General features: G+C 48.0%; 1 protein-coding gene across 2 annotated transcripts in view; it reads left to right on the top strand.

The window, feature by feature from the left end:
* SNX27 (sorting nexin 27) overlaps positions 1 to 21,869 on the top strand; it is a 48,963-nt gene extending 27,094 nt beyond the window's left edge. Inside the window, exons 3-13 of one of the 2 annotated variants that reach the window (XM_026656280.1) lie at positions 3,603 to 3,795; positions 4,881 to 4,945; positions 6,692 to 6,796; positions 8,072 to 8,150; positions 10,523 to 10,686; positions 11,300 to 11,389; positions 14,552 to 14,701; positions 15,135 to 15,263; positions 15,592 to 15,651; positions 17,635 to 17,697; positions 21,725 to 21,869. In XM_026656280.1, the coding sequence (XP_026512065.1) occupies positions 3,603 to 3,795; positions 4,881 to 4,945; positions 6,692 to 6,796; positions 8,072 to 8,150; positions 10,523 to 10,686; positions 11,300 to 11,389; positions 14,552 to 14,701; positions 15,135 to 15,263; positions 15,592 to 15,651; positions 17,635 to 17,697; positions 21,725 to 21,772 (1,146 nt within the window). In that variant the 3' untranslated portion in view covers positions 21,773 to 21,869. The remainder of the gene's footprint in view (positions 1 to 3,602; positions 3,796 to 4,880; positions 4,946 to 6,691; positions 6,797 to 8,071; positions 8,151 to 10,522; positions 10,687 to 11,299; positions 11,390 to 14,551; positions 14,702 to 15,134; positions 15,264 to 15,591; positions 15,652 to 17,634; positions 17,698 to 21,724) is intronic. The other variant, XM_026656281.1, reaches the window with a different exon arrangement.
* Positions 21,870 to 24,956: the final 3,087 nt, after the last annotated feature.

Here is a 24,956-nt window from a genome sequence, read left to right as displayed (position 1 = left end):
TATTACAAGCAGAATAATGGCTGGGAAGCAACACAGGGAAAGACCTAAAACTGTGCTCTGGATTAGGGCAAATTTACACTGAGAATCTCATTTTAATGGCTTACAGGTCCCAAAGTGGAATTTTGGGCATGTTCCAGTGATATTAATTGGCCAAGCCTCATCTAGGCCATTTTACTTGGCTCCTTTGATTGTGTTTTATGTTCCCTGAATGCCTCTGTAGTAAACCTGTTGAGCTGTGTCTTGTACTCCATCCGTTGGGGCCAGAGCCCTCCAGCACCATTAGCCTTAGTGATGGTTTGCGTAGCTAAACGGTGCTTTGAGAACATACGTGTTAGGTTTGAACCACGAGAAAAATCAGCGAAGAATCTTCAAGCAAGAAAGAAGAAATTCCATCTGGCCTTTGGTTTTCAATAAGTGACTGTCAGAGACAGAAGCCAGCCACAAGTGTGGTATTCTTCCCCTCTCAAATAGGCACTTATTGTCAAGAGGACAGTTACCAGTCACCAGCTCCTGGGATTAGCCCATAGATTAGTGTTAAAGTGAAAATTCTCCCAGCATTGGTTCCCAGTACTTAAACACTCAGACATCTAGGTCCTTTAAAAGCTGGTTAATAGTATATTGCCTGGGGTGGGGGAGAAATGGTGTAAAAACTGCATTGGCCAATTCACTCCCCAGACTGGTTTTCTTTCTCCGTTTTGCCCATATCACCTTACCCAGAACCTTCCCTTCACCTCCTAGTGGCTAGAGAGCTGCTGTTTCAATCACAGAGAACTGGATATACAGTTGCCGAGGGTCTTGAGATGAGATGTCGGGGTCAGATGTGGTACTGCTTTTTGGGTGGGGTGGGGGGGGCATGCAAGGCAATCGTGCACTGGTGAAGGAATTTTTAAAGTGAACTCAACTGTGGTTTGAATTGCTCTGCCCAGATTGAAAGTTTGGCTGAACCAGAGCAGTCCCATCTGTGTGCATTGCAGTTACAGTTCGGAGTGTAAGGAGCTGACAGATGACGAATTGGTTCCCAGTTTGTTCCTTTTTCCCTTACAGCATAGAAAATGGAGGCATTTTCCCATGGAGAACATGACACAGAAGCGTGTGTGTTTGTGGGGAGGCGAGGACTAGAGCTTGGTTCATCACCAAGAAGCAGAATCTAGTGTGAGGCTTGTACCGTGTGCGTTTAAATGGAGCAAATTTGATCCTCATGGAAACAAAGGATTCAGGGCAGTGGCCAGACATAGTGTGAACAGGGAGTGTGCAAGTTTCCCATATCAGTTCTATCCTGTAGCACCCCTGTGCTATTCCGGTTCTGGGCTCTGCACCCACGCCAGGCAGATTGCTAAATTCAGTACCCAGTTATAGGACAAGAGGGAAAGGGTGATAGAAACATGAGTCTTAGTGTAAAGAGAAGAAATCTTGCAGGGAAGCTGCAGCAGCTGTATCCGTGCTGTAGGAAGCCTGCAATGTGGCTGGAATGAAATGCAAACTGAAAATGACTAGACAAATGCAATGTATGTTCTCAGCTGGACAGAGGACAGCTAATACTGGCCTCGCCTCCTTGTTTCCTCCCTCCTCTGGGGTTCTCCAGCGTCACGTCATGCAATGCCAGAAGGATGAATATAGGCTTTTGAGCAACGCAAGAGTTGTGCGTTGAAAAAATATCTTTTTTTTTTTTTTTTTTTTTGGAAGGTCACAGGTCAGCTATTCCTATGGCTAATTCTGAAAACAAATTGATTCAGATTCCCAGACCACGCCCTGTACAGATCTTGGAAGCGAAGTGGGACTCTGAATTCTTTGGTTTCCCAAGAGCTGTGGAAGGTTCTCTTTTGTGTCTAGGGTGGTGCCTTTTGAAATACTCTACTTCTCTGACCTGCCAGGGCTTTCAGTGTTGCAGATGCAAAGGGGAGTTGATGTGTGACTTTGGCAAGATGGTTGCTGTTGCGCAAATTTCTCTTGCACCCACAAAAAGGTGTAAGCGTGGTTATATCTTTAGCACATTCCTTTCCTCCTATGAAGCTAATTAAGGCAGTATCCCATCGGTTGGTGCCTCTTTATCACTGTGGGCATATTAGCAATGCCAAGACATCTGCAAAATTGATAAGAACCTGGTGTGTGGCTTCAGTTCTTTATGCCAGGGGTTCTCAACCTTTTTCTTTCTGAGCCCGCCCCCACCTCCCTCCCCGCTATAAAAAGTCCATGGCCCACCTTTGCCACAACAACTGTTTTTCTGCATATAAAAGCCAGGGCTGGTGTTAGGAAGCAGGGCAATTGCCTGGGGCTCCACCCTGGGCTTCAGCCCCGCACAGCAGGGCTTCGGCTTTCTTCCCTGGGCCCCAGCAAGACTAACACTGGCTCTGCTTGGCGGCCTCCCCCCGAAACCTGCTCGCGGCCCCCCAGCGGGGCCTGGACCCCTGGTTGAGCACCACTGCGTTATGCTGTCTGGGTGGTAATGCTGATTCTGAATCCCTCGCTTATCTCTGGACCCCTTAACAGTATTCTTTGTAAAAGACCTTGCCACAGGTAGTGTGTAGGACTAATTGACCTTAAAGTTGGAGGCTGGCTGAATGGTGAAGGCATGATCTGTAGATGTGTTAGATCTTCAAAAGATGCTCTGATGTATTGGCTAAACCTCCCTTTGCTCTAGATAGTTTTCCTTTCCTTTCTGATGTCAAATTCCCAGCAGGGTACAGAGGCCACATCCCATTTCCTGAATGACCTTGGGATGAAATCAGAGCTGTGTGCGCAGCACTGAAGCTCATTGGACGACAAGGTGTTTCCAAAAGATTTGAACCCCTCTCCCCTGCCCCGTTGTGTCTGGCACAGTTGGGAGTGCTGGACAGCAGCAAGAGGCTCTACTCAGTCATGGAGTCTAAGCCGGATCCTTGATTGGAGGCTGTCTTTGGGCTCTGGAGGAATATCTTCGTTTTAAGTAAGGCCTTGTGTATTCTGAACATTGCAACAAAGGCCCTGGATTTCTGGGGCCCTCTGATGCTGAATTCTGCAGCAGACTGGAAATTCAGCTGTAGCTTTGTGTGTGTGTGTGTGTACACACATACGCATGGTGGGGTGTGTGTGGGGAGTTATTGGCTATGGAAACAATTGATCTAATCAGTGCAGTATTTCTTGTTTGACATTCAGTTTGTGAACCCTTCACGTTTTCTTCATTGTAGAAGTTGTCAGGGTGGAAGCTGGACACTGGCATCTGGGTAGTGCACAGTTGGGGCGTTTGGAAAGAGGGTTAGGGTGCAGTTTTTTTTTGTAGGCGAAAGGCAGCTTGAACTCCAGCAACCCTTTTTCTTATGCCTGCCCCCACCCCAGTCTATTGCTGTGTCAAATAGTGGTGCCTGGAATCGTTAGTTGGTGTGTTTCTCTGACCAAATGATCAGCTGTGACGTAGTGAATGATTTAAATTGCTAGCAATTTTCTAACCTATCATTAAGCGTCAAAGTCAAAACCCCATTGAGATGACTGAGGCAGTTCACAACTCTCGGCTAATTTCAGGCTGTCTGCAGACTCAGGAAGGCAGCACTGCATCTGTTTACATTTGGGAAGCTTTTTATTGCACTAGACAACTTTCCTGTCCTTCTCTTCCCTCTGCATCCTGCTAGGTTTACAATGTTTACATGGCAGGGAGGCAGCTGTGTTCGAAGCGGTACCGGGAGTTTGCCATCCTTCACCAGAACCTGAAGCGGGAGTTTGCCAATTTCACCTTTCCACGCTTGCCGGGGAAATGGCCTTTCTCTTTATCGGAGCAGCAGTTGGATACCAGGCGCCGAGGGCTTGAGGAGTATCTAGAGAAAGGTAACGGGCCAGCTGAGCCAGAAGCACAGGCCCAGTGCTCCATTGAAGCTGTCGGCTTCCAAGCAGGCGAAAGGTCTTACGGTGATGGCGGTAAAGCCGACCAGCAAGGGAAAGAGGCTCATTTAAAACCAGGCTCGAGTTTCCAAGCGAAACACTGCAAGAAAAACCAAACTTCACTTGACACAATGGCGTGTGTGTTATTGACTTACTGAGCACTTCCAACGACAAAACATAGTTAGTTTTTAATGCATGGTGGGCCGTTATTTACAGTGTTGTAGCACTTGCCAGTAAACACACCCATTCTGGATAGAGTGGGGAGATAAGGACAACTTGATATTGTGGAGAGACTCGTTCTTAAGATCTTTTTCTTAGGGAATCCCAGCCAGACTGCCGTAACTTGGCCTTGCCACTGCTGTATGTTTTAAAGGGTGGTATGCGTCTCTGTTTAAGCTTTTGTGGCTTAGAGCCTGGAGTCTTTTATGGCTTCAGTTGCTTATGCTGGGTAGCAACGCCGCATCCAAATCCCCTCCTTTATCTGTGGACCTCGTAAGTGTTCTTAGTAAGAGACCGTGCCCCACACGTGCCGAACAAGGCGTTGTAAATGGGGATCAGAAAGGAATATTCACCCCGTGGTATAGCCCTGTACTTGGCTTGCCTTGACGCAGCAGGGATTGGTTATTGCTGGGTGAGATGGACCGTGTGTGTGCGCGCAAGTGCCTCGGCCAGGTGCCAGTTTGACAGCCTGAGGATTCTCTGCATAGAATGGGTACAGCATGGGTATTAGCACTGCAAGCTTCTCCCGCACGTTGCTCATATATCTCAGCCCTGCCTTCCATGGCCCATTGAGTCCTTGGCCTCCCTGTTAAGTCTTTCAAGAAAGGAATAAATCAGCAGTGTCTGTTAGCATTGTGGACCCTGTTCTCAGTGGCTTAGTTACCACTTCATTTCACACCGGCCACCTACCACTGACTGAAAGTTATCTTCCCTTCCCCCAGCCTCCGTTCAAACCAGCCCCCTGGGGTGGAAGGCTCTTGTGCCCACTTCCAGGTGTGATCCACTAACGCAGCATTCTCTTTGTCCTGCAGTATGTTCCATACGAGTCATTGGGGAAAGCGACATCATGCAGGAGTTCTTATCGGAATCGGACGAGGTAAGTGGGCATGCTGGAGACTACGCCAGAGTGCTAATCCAATGCTGTGTTTTCTCTTTCATAACTGTTACCTTCAGACTGTTGATTGTAACAAACTAAACCCCTAAGTAAAGTATGGCCAAAGAGAGCAGGTCGGCTGGTTGCTTAGCTATCTGTTGTTGCCCAGTTACACAAAGAAAATCATGGCAAAAAAGTAGTAGCCTGATGTATCTGTAACCCCAGAAAGCTGCGTGATTGGCCACTAGGTACCATCGTAATGGGGGCAAAAGACTTGTCAGAGGTTGCCATGTGCCTCTGTTATATCCGTCTGCTATTGATACAACTATTCCAGGGGATCGCTGCAGTGAAGAACAGCTCTGATGCCGTTCTTGTCAGTTCCTGGAGTTCAGATTTCTACAAACAAGCAACCAAACTCTCTCAATAGTGGGCCCTTGCCTTTTGTACCATGTCCCCTTGGCAGGCCCAATATAAGATCCATTGATTGGGTTTGTTGCTGGCTGCTTGTGTTAGTTGCATCTTGCAGCACTGCTGGCTTCTGTGTAGCCTCTGGTAGCTTGAGGAGCTTTGCATTTGCATGTTACTTGTATTTTATGCTGCAGCCTTTGGCAGCCAAGGCAATAGATGTTATAAACATTAATGTTTTATCTCGGAATAATTTAGTTATGATTGCAAAGCAGGAATTGTGAGTTGTTGTTTTCCCACTAGCTGTGGCTTTCCCCCCCAAACTTCTTGTGGTATGTAGAGTTGCTGTATCCAAGAGCTTTTCTTCCTTCATTGGCAAACTTAGAATGCACTGATTCAGGCAAGTGGAAAATCCTATCCAATCGTGACCTGAAATGGTTCACTCAAGTTCCTGTCTTGTGACGCTGCTGCATTCACCTCTTCCTTTTTTTTCAAAAGTTGCCTCTGTTGCAATCAGAAATCAGTTTCTGAGGCTTAAAGATTCATTTTGAAGTGCAGTTATATTCTGAAAAGTGACTATGTAAAAATGACCTCTTCCTGTTGAGCAAATCTGTATTTATTCATAGTGACGCTGGACACCTTTGACTCGAGTGAATGGGAGCTGGAATGTGTTCTGGCTCACACAGCCTCAACCAGAATGGTTAACCAAGTTCTTTTTGTAGGACCAAATTTTCTTGTCAGTTACATCTGTGAACACAGGCCAGAATTGGTCTACAGAACCCTTAGAGAGGAATGATGATGATCCCATGGTTAGAGCACTAGGCTGGGGTTTAAGAGACCCTGGTTCAATTTCCCTGCTCCACAACAGACTTCCTGTGTAAGATCTTGGGCAAATCACTTAATATCTCGGTGCCTCAGTTTCCCTCTATAAGGGAGATAATAGTTCTGCCCCGCCTCACACGGATGTTGTGAGGATAACGCATTACTATTTGCGTAGGGCTCAGATACTATCATAATGGGAGCCAGATAAACTAGATACCAATAGCGACTGGTGAACCAGAAAGAGCCTGTTTTAATTCTCAGACCCCAGCGTGAGTTTGCAGGGCTGGCCGTTAGAAAAATAAATCTTCTTGTAAACTTAGCCAACTTAATTTGAACTCATGGAGTGAGTTCTGGATCATGCCACTTCTGGATCACTTCTCTGGAGTAAAATAACTCCTCTTTAGGACTGTTGTATCTCCTGCAGTACCTAGATTACTAATCTAGTGATTCCTGGTTGGATGCTCTGTGGCATGATGGGAAGAAAGGACTCTGATGGATTACGTGTTCTTTTCTCTTTTCCAGAATTACAATGGTGTGTCAGATGTGGAACTAAGAGTAGCACTACCGGACACAACAACAGTGACAGTCAGGGTCAAAAAGAACAGCACTACAGACCAGGTGTATCAGGTAAGGTGCATATTTGCATGAAACTTTCTAATGATCTGAAATAGATTAATGTGGCTCAAACTTGAAGCAAGACCTTGCATGCACAGAGAGACCTTTCCCATTGCTGTTCTCCGTGGTGGGTGGGTTCCAGTGGAACTATTCCTGCAAGAACATAACAGGGGAGAGAGTGCTGGAGAAATCCAACCTTACATCTTGGTGAAATGGTGTTTCCTTTGGCAGTTTCTCCTGCAAGGGCAGAGTCGTCGCTCTGTTAATTTTTACTGATAATATTTTAAAAGCTGCAGCAGGATTTCTCTAATCACTAGACAAATTCTATTTTGTGGCTGCAGAGAGTTAGCTGTCGGCAGGCAATGAGAGCTAGCAAACCCAACATATGATTCTTGTGCGGCTGTTTAGTAGGGCAGTGACTTGAGTCTTAATAGGAGCAGTCTGCGTTGGGGAAATGGTGAGCGTGGGGTTAGTATTTAGCGGCCTTGTATAGTTGGACTAGTAGGTTTAAGGCCTGACCCCGGGGAGGTCCTGACCCCTCTCAACTCCCATCGAAGTCACTGCAACATCCCACACCATAGTGATCTTAACTGGTTTACAGCTTCGTGAGTATGCCTAGAGTGTGGTGCTGCCGCCAAGGGATCCATTTAAAGTAGGTTGACAAAATGCAGCCAATACTGCTGTAACTGAGGATGGTAGCTCATAGAGAATTAATGGGGGAAACCTGAACAAATTAAAGTGTTGCTATAAGTAAGAGAGCCAAAGGACATGCATGTCAGCAAAATCTCACGGGTTCTAGATTTATGCAGTGAAAAACTGTGCTTGTCTAATCAGACTCTGTGTATATTAATGCATTTAGGACACAGTCTATTGAATTGCATGCTTGTATCGAGGTCCTACTTAAGCATGGCTCTGTTATCAGCATGCAGGACTGAAGTATTGCTGGAAAAACTCCTAAGGGAAGGTGGGGGAGGGCGTCTGTGCCTGGTGTACTAGGAACTGAAACTTGAGGCACCAGAAGACAAGATGACCTAATTGTCAGCTGTGGCAGTGCTTGAAATCTGGAGCAGTTTACAGAAGGAAAGAGCGAGAGACTCTGAGCTCTAGTTAAATAAAACGTGTGACTGAACCGGAACAGTGTTAAAGCTTTCCTTGGTGACTAATACCCGGGATCGGTGACTTGTAAATAACATATGTGAAGCTAGGCTGGCCCTGGCCCCGAAGAAGGTCGGATGAGTGCTGAGCACTATTTTGCTGACACCGTTTTTCCTTTTGGTTGCACTTTAGGCTGTGGCTGCTAAAGTAGGAATGGACGGCACTACAGCAAACTACTTTGCCTTGTTTGAAGTGATCAATCACTCCTTTGGTAAGTCTCGTGATCCCCCCAACCCAACCACGCAAAAGTTCTGCAGCAGCAGAGCCTGCTGGCGTTCTCATTTAGCTCTTATCTGCTCTCAAAATCCAGAGCCCCCAGGGGAAATCTGCCAGGCCTTGGAGACTCTGATAATGAGGAGCCCTCGAAGTTTGATAGTTTTTGCTTCTGCTAATGCTTGACTTTCCCATTTTTAAACAGTTCAAGGAGACTAAACTGTGAGAAACAAAAACATGTTGTAGTTTTAAGGATTCCATTGTGCTTAAGATGCTCTTTATAGTGCCTGGGAGGATGAAGGGCTGAGAACTCTGATGGCATTTGAGCCTGGTTGTGAGAGTCTCTGGGGGTTTAGATGATGACACCTCCCTGCCAGCTAGAGATAAGTAAAGCATACTGATTTTATCTGTGTTTTTTTCCAATCAGCAGCAGCAGCGTTTCTGTTTTTCACCCAGTTTCAAACTGGATTTGCTGAAGCAGAAGGAAGTCCAGTAACTTAGATGTGACTGTATTAGATTTTATGTGCTAGGCTTTGAGCCAAGGAGTCCTGATTCCTAGCCCTGTTCCCACAATCTGTATGTTAACAACTTTCTTCTATAGCTGAAGGCGTGCCCTAAATCCTTGTGTTATGTTGCTAATTGTGCAATATAGGCTGAGATGGTACAAACTGTTCCCGCTGGCTTTTGCTTTGGAAGACATGTCTGGCTTGGATTGCAGAGGCATTTTTAGATTTTTTTAAAGAAAGCACTTCTAAAATATCTCTGACACAGCAGACTAGATTGGCATGCAGATCTTGATCCTGGATCATCAAAGTGTAGTGGGTCATCCCTGTCTCCTGTGAAGCGGCCTCAATCACAAAATTACCACTTGATGCCACCGAGTTGACAGTTGCTTTATCAGAGATACCTGGCGCTGAGATGACAGGGCAGGATCCCAGGGCATTGGCAGATCTGTGTGTGGGGAGCCCGGGACTGGACTAGAAGAGCGTGCTGCAGGACGGGATTGAAATGTATTGGCAGAGCTGTGTAGGGAACCCAGATAGGAATGTCAGGCATACTGGAGTTCAGAATTGGGGTGTATTGGCAGAGCTTCACATAGAAAGTTTTCACGCTGCGTGATTCTAACCAGTGCTATATAAGAGCTGGGTATTAATAATAGTTATTCCTTATATTTACGAGTGCCATGCTTCTCAAACGATTGAAAAGTATATGCTCTAGTTAACCTTCATGGCGGGTGTGTTGGTAAAACTCATTCTGAATATTCACAGTTCTGTATATACTGTACACACTCCATTTAGTTTCCCTCCAAACAACTGAGCTCCATCTGTGATCGTGCAAGGACAGTGTTCCTACCTGAACGTGGGGCTGAAAAGTCACTCAGGTGGGTCATACTGGCTCACACTGTGTTTTTCTCCCTCGTTTAGCAAAGTGTTTTTTCAATACAGTAAACTCACAACAAAGGCACGCTGCCTATGGTACCAACCATCCCGAGCTGATATTGAATAGCCTGAAGGCAGCTCCTTCGTCACTGACCGCTGTACGAGTCTTTGTTCTGGTTCTGATGGCAGACTGCCCAGATAGTGTGTGAGATCCTCCTGTCGCTTGGGAGAATCTTAAAGCCGCTTCAGTGTGTGTGAGAAAATGTATTGTACTGTTCTGAAGCGCTCGACGATAGATCATAAGAATCGTAGCCCCACTAGATTCCGTGTTATCCACTCCCGTAGGCCAAAGCAAGACTTCCCTGCATTGTTTTCTCCGGTGGTTTGAATGCCCCAATGCCCAGGCCAGAGACCCAAAATCTAAGGCTTGTGCAGGATACATCCCTGTACTCGTCACGAAGAGTGAAAACAAACTGTGACGGTCTGACAAATATAGTCTTTCTTCGCCAAGCGTGGCTGCTTTCAGCTGAAGTCCTGCATTACACAGCTGCTTTCCCCCCAGACTTGAGGTACTACCCCTGGGGAGCAGCGTTCCTCAGACAGCAGGTCAAGCGAGTGGATTCTGGTTTCATACAAATTCCTGATAGCTGGGGTGCCTGTGTGTTGACCTGAGCCTGCAAATAACTAGCCTAGTAAAGCTCCGACATCGTGAAGGCAAAATTCAGATGGGGGAAGGATCTTGGAAAAAGCAGAGCTGGGGTCTTGATCCCATCTGCTCCATGGGGACCTGCTCACTCACTTGGCTTTGCATTGTGTTAGCTGAAGCAGTGTAACTTCCCTGGTGCACAGTTATTCATTTGTGTTGCGGTAACGCCTAGGAGCCCCAGTCATAGGCCAGCAACCCATCGTGCTAGGTGCTGTACAGATACGGATCAAAAGGATGGTTCTTGCCCCCAAAGAGCTCATCTTGCTCTTCCCATGCGTCTTGCAGTGCGTAAACTGGCGCCCAATGAATTCCCACACAAGCTCTACGTACAGAACTACACGTCGGCGGTGCCGGGGACTTGTCTGACAATCAGGAAATGGCTCTTCACTACAGAAGAGGAAGCCCTCCTGAATGACAATGACCTCGCAGTTACCTACTTCTTCCACCAGGTAGGTGCATGTGAATGCCTTGCCTCGGAATGCTGAACTCCCTTTATCACAAGCCATTTAAAGCAGCTCCCGCTCGTGATGCTGTAGCTAGTCCGAATTCCAAGGCATTGAATGCCTCAGTGCCATGAAGAGCTTGGGGCGGGGCAGGCCCCGTCCTATGTACATCGCTGTTGTGTAAGAAATGGAAATTGATGGTTGAGTGATTTGCCCACTGTCACCCAGTGACTCCGTGGCAGGGTCAGAAACAATACAGGATCCTGCTGTTACTTATCACTGGCTCAGGCCCTCAAAAAGCAAACAGAACTCAGGAGTCCAGACTCCCTGTCTCCTGCTCTAGCCACTAGATATGCTAGGACTCCTGGGTTCTTGTCTGTGCTCTCACTGACCCATTGTCTTCTTTGGTAAGTCACTTCACCTGTTTTCCTTCATTTACTCCTCTGTAAAACCAGTATGCCCACCTATTGCTGTGCACGGAATTCATATTTGTAAAGCACACAACAATCCCGTAGACGTGCCAGGTGAAAGTCCTGCTTTTCCGACCAGTGAAGAAATCCCTTAACCGTCTGTGGAAGACTCAACTTTGCTTGGTTTCCTTCCCCCTTTTTTCATTTAGGCTGTAGATGATGTGAAGAAAGGTTGCATCAAAGCCGAGGAAAAGTCCTACCAGTTACAGAAGCTGTCTGAGCAGAAAAAGATGGTCATGGTATGTTTGTTATTCTCTCATTACTTGGAAATGGCTGTTTTTCCTCTGGCAAATGAAATCAGGTGCATTGGCCCTGGATTGGGCCTTTCCGGTCTGCAGTGTAGCTATAAAAGCTTTCCAAGGAAAGCTGTGTTTGGAAGAGCACTGTGGGTGTATTTTGACTTGCGTTGGTTGAATACACAAGGGAATGCCAGGTTGCTCTGCCAGTCCCCCCATGCAAGGTTATCATGGTGCTAACTGGTAAGAGAGACTCCCAAAACACTCGGCGAGTTAGTTTGTATGGAGCTAATGTCCATATGCCAGATCATGCGTTGCGTTGAGTCAAACTCCCTTACTTGTGTGGTGTGTACCACTGGGGCAGGACTCAATTCTTGTTTAAAAAACATTGAGCAGGTAAATCTACAGCCCTTACTCGGTTGGGGTCCTTTTATGGTAGCTCTTCTGCCTGTTTAGTATTTGATGAGCAAAGGGCTGTTTCTATCCTGATCTGTTCTAAGAACAGGAATTGTCTGACCAGTAGTGCGTCTCATCCCGTATCCTCTCTCTCTGTGGCCAGTACCAGACGTTTCAGGGGAAAGGTTATAAAACCCATCGCCAAGCAGTCTGCATAGCTAGTGCTTGTGGCGCTAGTGTAACTTTATTTACACACCTCCGGCTTCTGCGTCTGTGCCAACACGGCTGCGCACGAGCAAGCTGGGGGGTTCTCCTGCCTTGCACGTCACCACATCGTGAGCTGAGCTCCACTCCTAGCCTTCCTGTTGGTGCTGGGGCTGTCAGAGGCAGAAAATGTAGCTTCAAGGTCAGAAGACTCATTGGGCTTGTACATGGAATAACTTACTGAATAAACATGGGGCCTCCCACTGTCCTTTCTGACTCTGAGCTCCATCCTGTCAGGTTTTATTTCCCTGACCGCCTTTGGTGGATGCTCACAGCCTCTAGCAGCGTTCCCGCCTGTAGGTTGCTGGTCTCTGATGCCAACGACCTCCCAATTTGAAATCCTCTCCCCAGTTAGTCTTTGCCAGCTCTTACCGTACCTCAGACTCATGGGTGGCGGGTATAATAGGCCAGGGAGGTGTTGCCGGACCTCCAGTTGCAGGGTTTGGTGGTGAAGTTTTTGCTTTATTATGCCCCATGCAGGTTCCGGGGCACCTGAAGAGGCACATACCTCCTCCTCAGCTGCCCCAGAACCTGCATGGAGCATATCAAACACATTTTCTACAGATGGTGGGCGGGTTGGGTCCGGGCAGGGGGAGGCTCGGCTTGGGGCTTTGGCCACCCCAGGCGGGGCTCCTACGCTCGGGGAGCCCTGTTGACCCTTTTTGATGGTAATAGCTGTCACAGATCATTGCTCGAGAAGCTTGAAAGTCTCTGTGTGGAGCTCCAGGTCACCTGAGAGGCTGTGGTGCCTTAAGCCAAGAGTTGCATTCTAATCACTCCCTAATCCGTGTATTTGCTTACCACGGTGAATACTAAACATCCCCCTCCCCCTGCCTGCTTCACCGCTGAGCTGGGGGGACACTCCAGTAAGCCTGGAGCCCCTTCATTCCTTTTCGGGCTGGTTCATCACTGGCTTTTCAACTACTGCAAACATCATAAATAGCGTTAAAGGGCCACGGTCAAGGTAATATAATTGGAACTCTTCACCTGTGCTAATAGCTATTCCTATTGCAATAGAGTCTACAGGTCCCAGTTGTGGTTGGAGCAATCTTGTGCAAGGAGCTGTTCAAACTCACTGGAAGACATGGCTCTTGTCCCCAAAACCTTACATAAAACACTTTAAATCATAAAGCTAGGGGGAGAAATTAAGGTTCATATTTGGAATACAGGACTACTGGGTTTTTTTCCCAGCTTCGTCACTGACTCCCTCTGTGGCCTTGGTGAAGTCACTTGAAACTTTTTGTTTTCCCCATCTGTAAAATGGGGATGTGACAACTTACACTATAACCTAGTCTACACTAGAAAAAGTGTGCTGGCATAGCTATACTGGCAGCCCCCCAGTGGATGCAGCTTATGCAGGTTTATACCAGTTTCCTGAACAAAATAACTGAGACCAGTAAAAGCACTTTTCCCTCCTGCTATAGCTACAATACGCTAGGGCTTTGGCCAGGATAAAAATAATTGGTCCTCTAACCAGTATTTTTATACTGCAAAAGTTTTAAGTGTAAACCTGGCCTCAGTGAGGTGCTGTGTTTAGAAAGTGCTTTTGAAGTTCAGAAGTGCTATTTAACATGTAATTGATGCTCTGAAATCTAATTGATTACTGCTTGCATCTCACTGAGCTTTCATTGAAATTCGCTAGGTCAGTTTCCCATTCTGTCTCAAGGCTGCTTTGTTTGGGTTCCCAGCACTGCAGGCGAATTATTACACTTTTTAAAAAGCATTAATTTAAATAAGAGAAGAAGTCCCTTGTAAATATTTCCGTAATAGTTTTTGTTAAAATCCTTTAACGCAAACCTTGGATGGCGAGCCTGAATCTACTTGACAGTGTCTTTAACTATGTGATTTTGAACCCATAACTAGGAGATTGAGCATTAGGTCTGAAAGTCCAGGCTGATGCTCTGGCCTCAATTCACCCTGTTGTAACTTTTCCCTCCCTCCCATTCTAGGCCCCAAGTCCCTGGTTTCTGTTTTGAGTTTGTTCCAGGCCTTCAGCAATACTTGCACACAGAATGTTGGTTTTAAGCTCTGTATGACTCTAGTCATCCCTGACTGATGACAGAGTCAGGTAAAACTCAGCAAGCGATTTTTGGGACCTTGACAGCGTAAGCAGCAATTTACGCTAAATGAAGATGGTTTTAATGAGATCCACACTCAGGGTGAGCTCAGAGTGAGGGCTTGACCATTTGTGGCTATGTTTAAAAAATCCCGAGGATTTCCAGGACGCTCAGAGCCATGGTATCTAGTGATTCCAGCCGAGCCAGCTTTTAATAAAGCATTTATGGAATTAGTCGGTGCTCGAGGCTGCAGGAACTCAGCCCATGCAAACCTCAGCCAAATTTCTGGCAGTGGACTGAATGTGGTGGTATGCATATGGTTAAGAGCAGGGATGTGTCTCCCAGCTGGGATTGCAGTGAGGGGCTGCTGGACACTGAGGGGATTGCAGAGAGTTGGGGTGATGGGGGATTGTTGCTGCCAACACGTCACTTTCTTGCTTTTCTCCAGTATTTAAACATGCTGCGGACATGTGAGGGTTACAATGAGATCATCTTCCCCCACTGCTCCTGTGACTCCCGGCGAAAGGGTCATGTGATCACAGCCATCAGCATCAAGCACTTTAAACTCCACGCCTGCACAGAGGAGGGTCAGCTAGAGGTAAACTACTCAAGGGCATGGCAGGGCTTCCTGGGTCTGAGCAAGTTCAGCTTTGCTGCAGGAAGAGGCAGAATACTGGTTCCCCGTTCCTGGGGTGTTGCAGCTGCTGGAAGAGTCAAGTTGAGAGCAGGAGGAGGTGGCTGTTAAAACGGTGGTAAATGCACTGCTGTGTGATTACAGAGACTGCTGCTAGGTTGGATTCCCATAGCAAGCTCTGCAGCATTAGCAGAACCTCTCTGTATCCCCACTTCCCCTGCGCACCATTTTGCAGCATTCCTGGGACTCCCTTGTTTCTTCCATCTCTTCCCCTGCCCTGGTTCAGATCTGCCCTGTAGCATTTCAGGAGCTAACCTGCCTCCTGATTCAGCCTTGGCCAAGACCCTCCCAACTGGAGCATGGCCCGCTCTGGACCCCGATCTCTTCTTCTGTTTAGAACCAGGTAATAGCATTTGAGTGGGACGAGATGCAGCGGTGGGACACAGACGAAGAGGGAATGGCATTCTGTTTTGAATACGCACGAGGAGAGAAGAAACCTCGATGGGTTAAAATCTTCACCCCATATGTAAGTGACCTTGTTAACTGCAAATGCACTAAGGAGAGGGACTTGCCCAGTTTTTAGAAACTGGTGTAAAATTCTCTTTGCCCTGATCTCTTGGTGTGAGAGAAGATTTGACACTCAACTTTTCCTTGCGCTGCGTAACCAGACAGCCACTAGGAGGAGCCAGAGATACAGTAAGTTCTTGCTGGGTAGAGCTGGTACCTCTGCCTTCCCCTGCTGTGTACACAAGCTGAGTGTACAGCTTCTGAGTCCCGCCCTGCTCTCTAATGGACGACTGTCATTGGTGCTGCGCTTTACGTCAACCTGAGAGAAGGCTGCTTTATCTTTGCAGTTCAACTACATGCACGAGTGCTTCGAGCGGGTGTTCTGTGAGCTCAAGTGGAGGAAGGAGGTAAGATCCTGAAACTGCACAGAAATCGCTTAATACGTTTTGTGAGTTGACAGTAACCCTTTCCTGGCAAGCTTTCGTACTGGTTCGCAATATCAGCTTACTGCCCAAACCAAGAGGGGAGGGTTGTGTAGTGCGGAGGGCTGATAGTGGGGACTCCTGGGTTCTATTCCCAGCTCTGGGAGTAGGAACCTGGGAGTCACTCCTGGGTTTTATCTGCAGCTGTTGGATGGGAGTGTTGGCGAGTGACTAGAACAGGGAGCTGGGTGTCAGGACTCCTGGGGCCTGATGGTCTCGTCTTTTGCGTAGCGTAACTCCTTTTGAAGAGGTGGTGCTGTGCGTGTGTGGCATGCGGTAATCAAACCCCCGCCTCTGGAAGTCACTGGCTGTGACACCTTGGGCAAGTCACTCCCTTGCCTGAGTCTCCTGATCTGTTAAAAGGAGAGAGCAAAGCCTCCCTCTCCCGGGAGGGTTATGAGGACTGCTTAATTGTTCATCAAGTGCTTTGAGATCCTGCAGGAGAAGGCTCTGTAGAAGTGCAAAGTATCTTGTTTTAATTATGCCCAGAATCCCAGTCCCGGTTGCCTGCTCAGAATCTGTCAGTCATGACATCCTCTTGGTAAATTATTCAATGTTTAGGTGCGACTCTGGCTTGTGCTGGGGCTTCTTTCCAAGCCAAGGAGACCTTAGCAAATAAGCCCACCCCACCTGTTGCTTGTTCACTTGTTTGTATTCATTGTTTTTTGCTTCTACTGCATGCACCTCTCCATCCTCTCCTAGTCCTTAGAGGAGATGTTTGGCCACCCCATATCCACCTGCCAGAGTCTCCCTATCCCCATGTGACTGCTCTGTGTCCCCTTGGTACGACTTCCTGTTACAACTAACTGCAGTATAGCAGGGAGATGGCAGAAGAAGGTAGCTGGCAACCTGCCCCCCAGGGAGTTGGCTCAGAGGAGATGATGCAGAGTTAGTCTGCTTAGGATGTTGAGGTCTGATACTAGCAATGTGCTGGGCCATCATCACGTGTAGTGTCTCGAATCACCACAAGGTGTCTGTTGGAAAACTTGTGCTGCTCTGTTGTCTCAGTGATTCTCAATCATCCCAGTACATAAGCAACTGGATACAAGCAACTGCGGGAGGCAGGATACTGCACTAAATGGGCCATTAGTCTGTTCTGTGCTTCTAAGTTCCTCTGCTCAACCCATTACCGCTGAGGATCAACTCTGTCACTTCTATCGTCTCTTGATCCTGAAGCAGGCAGCCTCCAGAAGTGACTAGCTTTGCTTATTAGAACACGGTTGGGTGCCATCTCTGAACACAAGTTGCCTGTAGCATCAGATGGGCCTGGAGCAGACGTGTATTTCTGTAAGGACTGATGCGCTGATATTTGTGTAGGCTCCTATACCCCAGAGATCTGAGGCTGGTATGTGAATATGCTCTGGCAGTCTGGATAGCTCTCATCTGTACATAACCATGCCGTTGCCATGTGCACTGCTGGATTTCCTAGGGGGCAGCTTTCGCTATGGTGGCTGGCAGGATTTTTGGCTCTTTATCACATGCAACAGCTGGGCACTATGGTTACGCAGCGAGGGGGAGAAGAGGCACTTTGGTCAGTGTATACAGATTTCTAGCTCCATCCGTGTTCTTCAGGTTGGCACTGGGCCCCTCACGTTACTGTCTCCTGCTTGGGAGATATTGATCTGCTCCACGGGCTAAGTCCAAACGTTGGCATCTCTTTCTGCACTCGTGTCAGAGCAGGGCTGAGCGTGTGTCGTGAACATAGGTCTGATCCTGGCTTAGTCAGTTCCTAACAGAAAGAATAGTAGACAGTTGAAATTCATTGCCTGGTGCTCTGGGGTGTTTATTGGAGCCTCCAAAATCCCATCCCTAAATTCACCCTAAATACACCAGTGCCATAGAAATAGATATTTAGTCCCCCTCCATCAGTTATTATTTATATCCTTTATATTTTTTTTTCTCGTAAAGGTGGAGGAGGAAGCGACAGACAAGGATAACAAGAACTTCAGTAAAGACAATATGTGCAGCAAGGTAACTGGGGTGAAAGCAAACAGCCTCTGGGCTCTCTGAGCCGGTCTGATTGCTGTACTGCGGACCTACTATTTACTTCCTGCTTCTCCATGCCAATTCCTGCTAGTGTAGAATAGCGTTCAGAACAGTGGCAGCTCGTCCTTAAAGGAAACTTGCAAAGCAAAATATTTCCTGTGGCTGCATGCTGGGGAGAGACTGCCATGCCGCCTTAAGAAATGTTCTTTGTTTCCTTACACTGGAAATATTTAGTCCTGACAGGTCCTGGACATGGGCAATCTTTGGAGGACCTGGAATGAGACTTTACCTGTGAAGCTCTCTCCACTCCCGGATGAGAGGGAAAGGGGGTCAGAAAGGAGCAGTAAAGGGGACACACATTTTTTTACTTTTCAGTTTCTTTAAAGGACCAAAGACTAAACCCGGAAGCTGCATGCCAACTTTTCCCACGGTAGTACTGGACGGGCGTCCTGGTACCACTTGATTGGCAGGTCCTGATCTCTTTTCCATCTCAGTAATCAAGGGGTTAATTGAATAGTGGGGAGGGAAACCATCTTGTGTAGCTGAATCATTTAAGCAAAGCCGCCCTGCTGTTGTCTGCTAAGCAGTTACATGAAGCATTTCTCGCTGGTTCTACAGAGAGATTTAAACCTTTAGCCTCAAATTTTGCCCTTGGATGCACCCAGGAAGTTTCTATTGCCTGACTGGGGTTTTCTATCTTAAGCCTAATCTATGCTTAGAATGTAGTCTGGCGTAGCTGGGTCAGTCTGGGGTGTGAAAAGCCACACCCCCATGCCACATAGCTATGCTGACCAAACCCTCAGTGTAGACACAACTACACCAACAGAGAAGTGCTCCCGTCAGCATAGCTAATGTCATTTGCAGAGCTGATCCTATACCTTTGTCGGCATATGCTGTGTCTCTGCTAGGGGCTATGCTGGAGTAGGCTCTGTAGGGTAGACGTAATTTGAGGGTTTTATTCTGCTGCCCACACCTTAATATGCAGTCCGAGTGTACGTGACCCACACTACCCGTGAGCCAAACCCAACACTCGTCCCATCGTGTTGCGAGAGCCGAGGCCTTTGGTTTCCTGAGGACCTCCCGTCCGTTTTCTGCCCCACTTTAACCGCTGGCTGTGCTGCAGTCTCCAGCCTTTCAGCTGTGCCAAAGGCTCCTGCAGGGCAATCTTTGACTCCTCATCTCCCCGTTGCTGCCCTAAATGCACACGAGGATTCATTAGTCCGTGTTGTAAAGGAGGGTGGTTGAGTTGAGTTGAGGGCTCACCAGTGAGGGCCAGTTCCTATCTAGTTACCTTGTGCTCCTCCCTCCGAGTGAGAGCCCAGCCATTTATACTGCTGAAGTAAAGGCCACTTGCAGTATCTCTGTACGCACTCGACTCTGCCCCTCCCCTCCAGCTGTGTTTGGATGCAGCGTCTGGTTCTGCATAGGCCCGTGCTGTTGACTTGCATCTCTGTGTGCCAGAAATCTTGTCAAGTGAAGTCTCTGCAGACTGCTGTGGTCTATTCCATATGTGCAGGGGTAGCGGGGACACAATGAGCAGCATGGAATTTCCGTAATCGATCTATTGGCCTGTACAAATTGTTTACTGTGTTTCTCTTTGCCTGCAATGCCCCTTCTGGCTCTGGAGAACTCGGCTCTAGATAATTCCCCTTGCTGAGATTCCAGATGTTCTTGCATTTGTGTACGATGCCTTCCACTTAATTGCTCGCAGGTCCTAAACTAAGGCACCAAGTCAATTGGCTTAGGCTATGGGGCTAAAAATAGCAGTGTAGACGTTCCAGCTCTGGCTTGAGCCTGGGGTCTGAAACCTGGGAAGCGGGGAGGGTCTCCGAGCCCGGGCTCCAGCCCCAGCGTCTATACTGCTCTTTTTAGCTCCCTGCGAGCCTTAGTCAACCGACCTGGGCTCTGAGACTCGGCGCCAGGGTTTGTCTTTGCAGTGGAGACGTACCCTAAGTGTCATGTGGTGTTCAGGCTGTTACGTGCCCCCTTGTGACCGTATGGAAGAGTAGATCAGTGGTTTAATTCAGTCACAAGGGGGACCAGCGCTTAAACGCCGTGGTGAGAAGCACTAAACTAGAGAAAGTCTGGAGAGGGTGGAGCAGCCTTGAGTGAGGGAAGCCGTGTGTTTCTGTTTCCTCTGCAGGCTCCCAAAGCAATCAGCAGAGAGAGCAATTCAGCCACCTCTGAGTGGGGACTGTGAGTGGGCACCAGGGCACAGTGGTCATGGGATTGGAAGGGGGAGGGGAGACAAAGGACACCTGGGCAAAACCCCCTTGTGAGATGTTTAATGACCATTCGGCACAACCAGGAACTTTGCTTTTTAAAAGCCTTGTTCAAAAGTCGGATGAATTTACTTCAAAGAGGTGCAAGGTGTGTGCAACCTGTCTGGATTCCTCTCCCTCCCTCTCTTGGGAGTTCACCTATTTCAGGCCAGATGCTGGTTCCCCTCCAGAGTACGGCTTCCCATGCCCACTCGCCGACCCAGCGCTATGGCAGTTCTACCTCTAGAGAGATGGGAGTCTAAACCCCTCCCCTTTATAACCCACTTCCATGAGCCCAACTGCAGCTTCAGCAAAGGCTCCCTCCATGAATGGAAACCTCACCCTTGCTGGGGGGCAAGGGGGCTAATTTACAGCTGCAAGCCCAGGGGGAGTAGATCTTTGCTATTGCTGCCTGCTGCAAGGCTGGTCCTCCAACCCTTGCTTCCAGTGATGGTAATTACTAATGGTTATTGGTGTCATCCATCAACCCTGCTTATGCTGCTGCTGCAGGGAGTGCAGTGGGAGCAGAGCATTGCAGCGTGCATATCCCAAGGTGCTGGGGATTAGCACTCCGGGTACCAGAATCACTTCTGCACCCAGCACTGGCAAGGAATCCATGCATGTGTGTTCGGAGATCTGCCTGCTCTCAACCACTGTGCTGTTGTGTTCTTAGACAGCCAAACCTAGGATGATGATGGTCTTGGGGATCTGAGGGGGAGGCTGCCTCATGCGGTAGGTTAGAGCACCAGTCGTTCCTCTCAGCAGTCCTGTCTGGGTCACAAGTGAACGGTCGCTTGCAGAGCCTTCATTCGGTCTAGCTTCACTGCCAGGCTGTGCCCAGGACTGGATTACACGGCTGGCGAATTGAGGTTGCAAGTGGGACTTGAGGCGTTGGCAGAGCTGGAATGGTCTGGGGGGGCAGTAGATGAAGAATGAGGTGAACGAGTGGTGGGGAGGGAGGGGCAGGGCTAGTGTAGCAGGTGGAGGAGTTGCAGGTCAGCTCTGAGGAGCATTAGCGGAGCCTCATGTGACTAGCCCCAGGAGGTTTCATAGTCATAATCTGCAAGGCCAGAAGGGACCTCTGTGATCATCTAGTCTGACCCCCTGTGCAACACAGACCAGAGAACACCTCATAGAAATTCCTAGAGCAGAGCTGTGAGAAAAATACCCAGTCTTGATTTAAACATGGTCACCGACTCCTGGTGAATTGTTCCAAAGGTTCATTCCTCTCCCTGTTAAAAACCTTCGCCTTCTTTCCAGTCCGCATGTCTCTCGCTTCAACTTCCAGCCACTGGATGCTGTTCGACCTTTCTCTGCTAGACTGAGGACCTCGTTAGGAAATATTTGTTCCCCACGTAGGTACTTATAGGTGGTGATCAAGTCACCCCTTAGCGTTCTTTTTTTATTAAGCTAAATAGATTGTGCTCCTTGAGTCTCTCGCTATAAGGCAGGTTTTCTAATCCTGGTAGCCCTTAGTGGTGAGACCCAGCAATGGGGAGGGGTCTAGTGCTTAGAGTGGGGGACTGGGAATTGGAATTAAGACTCAGTGGTCTGTTCTTTGCTTTCCCGTGGACTCTTCAAGTGACGTTGGGGCAAGTCACCCCCTCTGTGCCTCAGTTTCCCCCTCTGCAAAAGGGGCTGCCCTCTGTCTAACTTGCCCCGAGAGGGCTGCTGATTAGCGAGGCTGTAAGAGCAAACCCAGAGGCTTACTGTAAGTAACATCTTTTTAATTTCCCTTTCTTCTTTTTCAGAATATCTTTCAGATGGCCAGATCACAGCAGAGAGACGCCGCCACTTAGCCCCTCCTGTCGTGGAAGAACGTAAACCCCCCCGAAATTAACACTTAAAAAAAGATTTAAAAAATTCTGTTATTGTATTAAAAGCCCTTAAACTAAATATTATTAATAACAATACCATTTGTGAATTTCATGGTTATGGAATTAAGCAACTAGGAAAAAACCAGCAGGCTTATCAGAGTAACAAGAGGGGAAAACTTTTCAACAACAGACAAAATCCACCCAAGGGTATTCTGTGTTTCTTTTTTCGTTTCACTTGGGTCCTGCCTTGGAAGATGGACTGTGCTTATATTATATTTTTTACAACTGGAAATAGAAATGCCATCCATTTGCACTGTTCAGACATATATATGTATGTATGTAAAAAAAAAAAAAGGAAAAAAAAGAAAGTTATATATACAAAATATCACACGTATATACATATATATATTTCTTTTAAAATTTCATATCAGCAGCAGTACCTTTTCTAAGCTTGCGTTTTTACACGCATCTCTTTCCTCCGAATCCATCGTGTTTTTTTAAAAACTAACTTTAATGGAAAAAAAAAAAAGAAAAAAGTAACATTACAGGGAAATACCTCTCCTCTCAAAGGACCTTGACAAGTTTACAAACTTTTAATTTTGGTTCTTTTTTTTTCTCTTTTCATTTTTTGCATTGAACCTTTTTAATAAGTGTATAAAGTGGCTGGCTCCAGAACTAGTGGGACAAGGAGAGAGGGGATTTTGTTCACTGACAGTCTGATCCTGCATCCTTACCTTGGGTAGCGTTTAAAATCAGTGGGGCTGCTCACGGGTGTAAATGTTCACGCAGGGTGTGATGCTGTAATTGATGGGACTCTGAAAGCTATGGGTAGGATGGGTTTTGAGTTGGAGTCTTCCCATTGGCCTCAATGGACTTTGGGTCAAAGCCCTAAGGAGTGAAATTCACCTCTGTGCCAAAGTGCCAGATTAAGGCCTATTCTCAGTGTAAGGCCCACTGCAATCATAGTTTGAAGGATTAAGTGGACCTGGGATGGTGCATAGTCCTTGTGCTGGCGCTTTGGTCCTCAGGCAGAGGTGCAAAAAGGAGAGCCGCAAAGCAGAGTTAGCTCCGTCCAGCTTGGAGGGGAAGTGAGGCCCCGTCTGCGGCTTTCCCCGCAACTTGATCAGATCTCTTTGGGGCGAGGCGAGACAGCCCAGAGCTGTCGCAGCCAAAGAGCTGGTATCTTCCTGACGGGCTCTGGCTGCTCCTTGCAGCTTTCCAGGACAGAAGCAGCATTGTTTGGGTGCGGTGCTGACGCCTGTATTTCACTAGCAGTCGGTCGGCCCAGGCAGGGTAGGGGAGACGAGGTCTGGCAGTGCAGGGTGGCTTCCCCGAGCTAGGGGCGGGTTTTAAACAGCCCCGTCTCTGTGAGAATTGGAACTGTTCTAGCCAGTCAAGCGACAGCCTGGGTCATTCCTCTCCTTTCCTGCATGTGCCCTCTGCTTGCCCTTGAGCAGAGCTTAGTGTGGGGCCGAGCTTCTCCGAGGGCTTTTCAGTGCAAAGGCTTTTCTGTAGGGGAGGGGGTTCTGGCCCTGTATAGACCAGCCTGTTATGAATTCCTACTGCTTCACCTCCCCCCGTCCCCGGGTGTGTGGTTCTAGGACTGGATGCAGGGAGCCAGCTGCAGGTTGAAGGACCTGAGGAGGCAGCCGTAGGCTAGAGGACACCTGAGGTTAGTTTGCTAGTGAGCAGTCGGGTCATCCTTATAGCCGCTCAGGTTGATTTATTGCCTCGACTGGTGTTTTGGCAACTTCTTCCCGTGTTGAGCTAGGCTGGGGTCCCTGTGGATCATAGTGATAACTCTTCACTCGCCCATTCCAGCCAATGGCCACGGTGCCCTTGCCAGCGACCTGGTCTGCCGAGTTTGAGGCCCAGCTGGCATGGTAGCAGTACAGTACTGCCCTGCTGTGGGACTCGGTGGCACTGGAGGCCCCTCTCCTTGTCTTGCCTTCTGGGCAGGCAGGGCCGGAGCCCAGCACTTTCAGCTCCATGGTGGGTCAAGGGGAGAGGTCCGACAGCCCCACCTTTGATTCAGGAAGGACATCAAAGGGAGCCTTGGGGACCTTGAAGGCGAGAGGCTAAGGAGAGTGGGAATGAACGAACAGTCAGTATAGACAGGAGGAGAAGAGGAGAGGGAAACGGGAGCAATGGAATTGGCTTACCGTCTTCAGAAAGAATAGGACAATTGGCAGCTTTCCCCTGAGCTGGGTTGTCTGTTGCCCGTGCATTTGAGAAGCTTCAAAGAAAGACCCGTAGCTGAGGCCTGGGCAGGACTTCCTGCTAGCTCTAACTCGATACACCCTTACCTTGAAGCATCCGTCTCTTTAATAAAGCAGGACGGCCCTTGAGGCTCGTGGCACCCAGCTCGCCACATGTGGGATCTGACACTACCTGTCATGGCATGAAGCCAGTGAGGTCTGCCAGGAGGCCTGTTTTAAACTGCGGGCCAGGAAATGCTCTGTAAAGATAGACAGCATCCTTCGAGTCACAGTTTCGAAGTGGGAGCAGCGTCAGCTTAGGAGAAACCTTGGCCTTGCACTTAGAATCCAGAGTTCTGCTGGCCTCTACATTTTTGCCTACAAACGTCTCATTTCTGGGTGTGAATTAGGTAGCTTAGGTACACCCGTCTGAGTGAGTGCAAAGAATTAAAGGCTGCCGTAGGAACTCTGTACTTTAGATCTTGAACCTATGACGTGTCCCTTCTGCAAAGAAACCAAATTGAGCTGCGGAAGCTGGGTGGCTCTGTATAAGGGGCTTTAATACGTTAACCCATTGGATGCCTTGGTGCACAGAAACCCGCCTCCTTTAATTTGGTATTGCTGGATGCAACCTAAGTATCTGGGCCAACAGGCTATGCAAACCAGCTTTTGTGCCCTGTAGACGGCGTGAGGAAAGCAGCTTCTAAGTTTTCTCGATCAGAACTGGATTTGAAATGCACATGGCTCACTCAAAGCTAGATGCTTATTAAAATAAGAAACTTGTTGGGGCTGGGGGTTAGTGCTTTTAGAAGCAGCTGAAGTCTAGATTCAGGGCAGCTGTGAAAACGTTATCATTTAACTATATAGACTTAAAGATTTTGCAAATATCCCTCTTACTTTCCACCTCCTTTCCTGGTCTGTGGCTTCTAGATGCCCCAAGGCTTAATTTCCTCACGCCCCTGAATTAT

The sequence above is a fragment of the Terrapene carolina genome, unplaced genomic scaffold (genome assembly GCF_002925995.2).
Source record: "Terrapene carolina triunguis isolate 2854851 unplaced genomic scaffold, T_m_triunguis-2.0 Scaffold227, whole genome shotgun sequence".
Taxonomy (NCBI): Eukaryota; Metazoa; Chordata; order Testudines; family Emydidae; genus Terrapene; species Terrapene triunguis.
The sequence above is the reverse complement of the archived record's forward strand: the minus strand, read 5'-3'. Positions and strand labels throughout refer to the sequence as shown.